General features: G+C 54.4%; 1 protein-coding gene across 1 annotated transcript in view; it reads left to right on the forward strand.

Moving 5' to 3' along the window:
- The window catches only part of BTK (Bruton agammaglobulinemia tyrosine kinase), an 8,520-nt gene extending 1,819 nt beyond the window's left edge, over positions 1–6,701 (forward strand). The window contains 14 exon segments of the mRNA XM_010132927.1: positions 1,554–1,682; positions 1,789–1,856; positions 2,387–2,568; positions 2,879–2,941; positions 3,084–3,138; positions 3,413–3,495; positions 3,605–3,732; positions 3,883–3,957; positions 4,313–4,484; positions 4,758–4,974; positions 5,595–5,659; positions 6,101–6,219; positions 6,336–6,493; positions 6,630–6,701. Of these exon segments, the coding sequence (XP_010131229.1) occupies positions 1,554–1,682; positions 1,789–1,856; positions 2,387–2,568; positions 2,879–2,941; positions 3,084–3,138; positions 3,413–3,495; positions 3,605–3,732; positions 3,883–3,957; positions 4,313–4,484; positions 4,758–4,974; positions 5,595–5,659; positions 6,101–6,219; positions 6,336–6,493; positions 6,630–6,701 (1,586 nt within the window).
- The last annotated feature ends 39 nt before the right edge of the window (positions 6,702–6,740 follow it).

Consider the following 6,740-nt stretch of genomic DNA (forward strand, 5'->3'; position numbering starts at 1 on the left):
CTGGGGGCTCTGCAGCTCCCTCAGAGAGCAAAGACAAGCAATCAGCTGTGCGTGTGGCACAACCAGAGTGCCGAGTCTCCGGGGGCTTGCTGTCTCCTGGTTACACTATCCCATGTCTACAAAAGAGTGAGTGCTGATCAGAAACTTCTCCCATGACAAGCCCGCTCATAAGTCCTTGCCCCCACATGCACGATCCCGAACAGCCCTGAGCTGACACCAGCCACTCCTGCCCAGGAGAGGTAGACACTCACCTCTGCCACCCTCTGACTTCTGCAGCACCACAGCCACCTCAGCTGAGGCTTCTTGCCCTCTCACAATCCTGCTCAGAAGTTCATTACTGAGGGCAAGATGTGGCCATGCTGCTGTACTGCTGTGCATGGCGAGGGTAGGGCCCCAGTGCTTTGGAAAACACAAACAAAAAGCCTGCTGGAAGCCAGGGAGTGTCTCTTCCAACCCACCCCAAGCCTTATTTGGTGCTGCTGAGCCAATGCTTAGTTGTGTGGGTGCTACTTCCTTGAGCTGAGAGCATGTTGCAGCAGCACTGCGCGGAGGGGCTCAAGTGCTTGCAGTCAAAGTCTGCTGGAGCTGCCTGTATATATCTCTTGGTGCATGTGGATCTTCCTGTGGCTTTGTGCTGGTGGGGCAAGATTAGCTGCTCAAATTGACACAGGGAAGTTTGCCCGAGCAAGACGGAAGCAGAGCAGGCTGATAACAGGAAGGCCAGTTATTTCACGAGAGCCCTGCTGCTCTGTCCCAGCAGGCAGCCAGCCCTCTCCCCACTTCCCTGCTACGGGAGAGGGGGGTACTGTGGTAGCTGAAGCCAATGTAAAATCCACAGGGAAAAGGGGAGAGAAGATGCTGGCCTTTTGGTTTTGGGATGCTCCCATCCTGCTCCACTAGAGAAGGAGCTCTCTGTACCCTGTGGTGCTGCTGTTAAGGACAGCGCTGGGCTGTAGTGGAGGGTAAGCACATCCAGTTGTCCTTCTAGCACGGGGAGAAGTACAAGGATGCCGGTCAGCATCTGCCTGGCAGGGGACTGCTATGCCAGCAAGGGAAGTCTCTGAGCAGGCAGGGGATGGTGGCAGTGCCCTGCTCTCCCCATGGACAAGCCAGGCACAGCATTGGCCTCCCTCCTCATTTCTGGAAAAAAAAAGGTTGAAAAGAGCTGTGAACCCTGGGCTGCAGCAACCTGGGGGATGCTGGACGTTTCAGCTGATGGGAGGGATGGTCACAGCAGGACCTGGACCTCCAAGATGCTTGTGTCCCTCTGCAGAGCTGCTGGAGAGCTTTGATCAAATTTGAGAGGAAAGGGCAGGCTCTCCCTGAGCTAGGGATCTCATGGTACAGTGTTTGCATATTTGCAGCACGGAAACACGAGTGATGAGCTGAGGAAAACACAAGCAGTAGGGCCACATGTGACTGTGTATCAGTAGCAGGCAGAGGATGAAATGATTTAATGGGGATGATCATCTGTATTCAGGGAGCAGAGAACTCTCTGCAGCAGGCTGGGGACACAGCCCCAGGTCACCCACATCTTCCCTCCTCTGCCATAGTGATCCGGTACAACAGTGACCTGGTACAGAAGTATCACCCCTGCTTCTGGATCGATGGCCAGTACCTGTGCTGCTCCCAGACAGCGAAGAATGCCATGGGCTGCCAGATCCTGGAGAGCAAGAATGGAAGTAAGACACTGGGCACCTCTCCCTTGCTCCATCGCCAGCCCCTGGGGACCATGGCAGCACAACACTGGTGATCTCTTCTCACCTTAGTCCCTTTTCTGTTCTGAAGGTTTAAAAGTTGGGCGGTCACATCGCAAGACAAAGAAGCCTCTTCCCCCTACTCCTGAGGAGGACCAGGTAGGGGCCAGCGTCAGTATGTGGGTTTGCTCAGAGGTGTGTAAGGAAAGGTCTGCCTGGGAAAAGCCAACATGTTCAGTGACTGACAGGGCATTGCACGGAAATGTACAGGCCAGGGCTCTGCTCTGGAGAGGGATATCAGATGACGCCCTAAGGAAAAAGGAGTTTGAACCAGGGTACAGAGCCCAAAGGCTTGGAGGAAAGTCAAATGATCTCACCCCTGAGGTTCCCCAGGGGGAGCTGGGAGGATGGAGAAGCCCTGATATAGGGTGGAGCGGTCATGGGTTAAGCCGAAAGGTAGAGAGAAAACATTTATCTTTTGTGAGGATGGATCTCCAAGGAGGAAATGCTGCAATAAAAAGTGCTGGGGCAGAACTGGTCTCCTGGTGGAGATACATGTGGGAGCTGAGATGGGAGCTGAGCTGACCTGGCCTGAGCCCACTGCCCTGTCAGGGCTGGGGAGGGTCTTGCCTGGGAAACCGTGTCTGCAGGCCTCACTGTGTCCTACACTCTCCCTTGCTCTGGGGAAGATGGTGATGAAGTCCCTGCCTCCTGAGCCAACCCCCTGCACAGCAGGAGAGATGAAGAAGGTGGTGGCCCTCTACAACTACCTGCCAATGAATGCACAGGATCTGCAACTGCAGAAGGGTGAGGAGTACTTCATCCTGGAGGAGAGCCACCTGCCCTGGTGGAAAGCTCGTGACAAGAATGGGTAAGACCTCCCACTGCCCACGGCACTTGCCCCGCAATGGTGCTCTCTCCTGGTGCCAAGGCACTGGTGGCCAAACCTCTTCAATATCATGGGAGTTAGGACAGGCTGCCTGCCTGCCTGCGGGCTCCTGCGTGGGATGGACTGTGAGGAAGACTGAAGCAGGCTGTGGTATCAGCCCTTCCCAAGCATGAACCCAAATGTGTTTGCGCCAAAGTTTCTGAGCCCATTTCTACTCAGCCTTTGGGGACAGGAACCTGCTTTCCCCTTGGCCTCCTCCACCAGTGTGTGACCAGTCCCTTTTCTCCTGCAGGAGGGAAGGATACATCCCCAGCAACTATGTCACTGAAACCAGCAATTCCCTGGAGATCTTTGAGTGAGTAAGAGAAGCTGCAGGGACGTGGCAAGTTTTGCCTGGCTGGGTCACTCTCCCTCTTGCACACCCTTTGAGAGCCTCTGGCCCTGTAAAAGCCATCCCTGCCCTGCTCCCTACACTGATGGCTGTGTCCCTGTTCCAGGTGGTACTCAAAGAATATCACTCGGAGCCAAGCGGAGCAACTGCTGAAACAGGAGGCAAGTGTTGACTCCCAAGGTTGGGTCCTTTCTACACACCAGCACTCCGTGGGCTGCTGTCACATTGCTTCTAGCCAACCCCTGGCATGGGACCAACCCTGGCTTGTGCTGGGAGGGGAATGTTGCTTCAACAGCCCCAGGGACTGGAAGCAGGACTCCTCTGACTTGTTGCATCCTCTCCAGCCATTCTGTGATCTTCCCTCACTTAAAGTCTTGCCTGTTACAGTCGCAGCTCCCCACAACCACCTCATTACCTTTCCCACTTTGGTTTCAGGGTAAGGAAGGAGGCTTCATTGTCCGAGATTCCACCAGCAAGACAGGGAAATACACTGTCTCCGTCTATGCCAAGTCCTCTGTGTAAGTGGATCTAAGAACAGCTGATTCCTACCTCAGCAGGCTCCTCCAGGCACCCCTCACCCTCTGCTTGTCCTCCGCATGCCGCTGATCCCATGTAATGTCTCTCCAGAGACCCCCAAGGCATGATCCGCCATTACGTTGTATGCTGCACCCCCCAGAATCAGTATTACCTGGCAGAAAAGCACCTGTTCAACACCATCCCGGAGCTCATCACATACCATCAGCACAACTCTGCCGGTCAGTGTTTGGGAGACAGAGTAAGGCCACCGTTGCTTTTGCTGATATCACAGCACCTTCACCTTCCTGCCCTGAAGGCAGGAGGCTTGTGTTCCTTGTTGGAATGTGGCGGGTCAGCTTGGTGTGGCAATCTACGTTTTTGTGTTTCAGGGCTCATATCCAGACTGAAGTACCCTGTGTCTCAACACCGGAAAAGTGCTCCTTCCACAGCTGGCCTCGGCTATGGTAAGCTGGCCTGGGCTACCTTGCAGTTCCCTGGTGGCAGAGCCCGTCTCTGCCAGCAGTAACTTTCTGGGACTGGGATCCTGGCTGCCCCGTGGCAGCAGGGCTCACAGCCTTCCCAGGAATCACTTCCCCACACTCACTGGCCCTCCGGTGACAATACTGACCAAGAGACGTTGCAAGCTACTCTGCTCCCCATCCCCTGGAGGAACCCGTCGCAGGCTTGACGGATGTTTTGGGATGGTTTTTCAGGGAGCGCATGCTGTGAGCTCTTCTGGGGTTTGGTAGATGAGATGACTGGGAGCACTCTGCAGGGAGGTCACCCACATCCACACTACACTTGCACTCTCTGTCCTAGGGTCGTGGGAGATTGACCCGAAGGATCTGACCTTCCTGAAGGAACTGGGGACGGGGCAGTTTGGTGTGGTGAAGTACGGGAAATGGAGAGGCCAGTACGACGTTGCGATCAAGATGATCAGGGAGGGCTCCATGTCAGAGGATGAGTTTATTGATGAAGCCAAAGTTATGATGTAAGTGGTGAGCAGCCTGCAGGTCAGTGCTGGATATGCCTTGCCAAAATGGCTGCACTCCTGGGTGATGTGCAGGGACAGTCTCAGGCAGCCTCACGCTCTGCAAAACACATCTAAGAACCTGCTGCCTGTATGCTGATTCCCCAGTGAGCTTTTCCATCATCAGCTGGGCCAGGAGCACCTTCCCTTCCCACGCTCTTTTTATTCACAGATGCTTCTTTTGCTGCTTGGCCTTCTAGATGCTCAGAATTGCCCTTCTTGTACCCAACGCAGGAACCTGTCTCATGAGAAGCTGGTGCAGCTTTATGGAGTCTGTACTAAGCAGCGTCCCATCTTTATCATCACCGAGTACATGGCCAACGGCTGCCTCCTGAACTTCCTGAGGGAAACTCGGCGGCGGTTCCAGCCTGCTGAGTTGCTGGAGATGTGCAAGGACGTCTGTGAAGCTATGGAGTACCTGGAATCCAAGCAGTTCTTGCATCGAGACCTGGTAGGGCTGTGGCTGAAAGACACCTCTCCAGCTCAGTGACAGCCACAGCATATCCTAGACAGGGCCCAGCTAGTTCATCAAAACAAGAAGAGGCAGCTCTGCAGCCTTCTCTGTAGAACACCCCTCTGAAGTTACCTGCCCACCAGAGGATGGGCAGGATGCACTGAAGTCACCGCTTTGCAGCCAGTTAGCAGAGCATGCCAAAAGGGCAGGACTAGGTAGTTTTCTAGGGAGCAGGAAATATATCTGTGGCTGTGGCAGGATTTGCATTAGGCAGCACAGACAGCGTTGGTGGCTCAGACGTGAAAAGGGACCCCAAGAAAAGCTGAGCCTGCAGTTTGTCAGGCCTTGGGCTAGCACTGCCAGTTTGCAGTCCTACTTGGTGTGCTGCTGGATGTCCTCCTGCTGCTTCCTGCCAGGGAAGTCACCCCTCTGTAGATAAATAGGGTGCCTGGAGGCCTCTCTTGCTATCTTTGCCAAGGACTTTGTAGATTGCCCCTTTCTGGGTGAACTTGCAGGACAAAGTGAGGCAGGGTGGGGCAAGCTGAAGATCCAGATGTTACAGGGGGATGGGAGAGGCAGGAGCAGGTTGGAGTGACTGCCTCCATCTCCATCCACAGGCTGCTCGCAACTGTTTGGTGAACGACCAAGGAATTGTGAAAGTATCAGATTTTGGCCTTTCCAGGTCTGGTAGATATGTCTGTGTCGCCTTCCTTTCTCAATTCCCCCTCAGTATCTTCTACAGTTCTCACCACCATCCCACTTATACTTCATCTTTTGTCTTTCTACTTCATCTGTCTGGCTCAACCTTCTGCCTCTCCACTTTTTTTCTTACATCCCCCATCTCTTTTTCCCTCTCTCTTTGCTGCTTCTTTTCCCCACCTCTAGTCTCCTGGCTGCAGTTTTCTCCTCGTGTCCCCTTTTCACTGTGCTTCTGTGTCACCCTATTCCTTCCCCATATATATAACATACACTTGTTTGCAAAGGGACATGTGTGTGTGTTGAAACCCATGCAAAGTGCAGCCTCTGGTCATTCTGCGAGGTTTTCATTCCTTTTGATCAATTGGTTGCAAGGAGTGAAATGTGAAATCCAAGACAGGCACCCCGATCCATTTATCTGCTGCAGGTACGTTCTAGACGATGAGTATACAAGCTCCATGGGGTCAAAGTTTCCAGTACGGTGGTCTCCCCCTGAAGTGCTTCTGTACAGCAAGTTCAGCAGCAAGTCTGATGTCTGGGCTTTTGGTAAGAGCATGGCATTAACGACTGGGAGGAGAGGGTACTCCAACAACAGCGAGCTTCTCTGCAGAACAGCTTCAGGCACGGGCACTCCCCACTGTCCCTGCTATTTCTTGTAACAGGCGTTCTGATGTGGGAAGTCTACTCTCTGGGAAAGATGCCTTATGAGAGGTTTAATAACAGCGAGACAACGGAGCACGTCATCCAAGGCCTGCGCCTCTACCGGCCACAGCAGGCCTCAGAGCGCGTCTATGCCATCATGTACAGCTGCTGGCATGAGGTAAGTTGCTCTCACCCCTGGTGATCACCCCCAGCTGTCCTGGCGGGGCTGACGTACCTCTGTGGCTCCCCCGGCGTGTGGGGCACAGAGGAGAGGCCAGCAGGCTCCAGCAGGGCTCCCCTCTCCCGCACGGCAGAAGGCCGAGGAGCGCCCCACCTTCATGGAGCTACTGGCCAGCATCCTGGACATCACGGACGAGGAGCCCTGACTGCGGGCTGGTCCCGCCTGGTGCTGGCGGCTGGTGCTG

Source organism: Buceros rhinoceros, unplaced genomic scaffold, assembly GCF_000710305.1.
Source record: "Buceros rhinoceros silvestris isolate BGI_N320 unplaced genomic scaffold, ASM71030v1 scaffold17903, whole genome shotgun sequence".
NCBI classification, from domain to species: Eukaryota; Metazoa; Chordata; class Aves; order Bucerotiformes; family Bucerotidae; genus Buceros; species Buceros rhinoceros.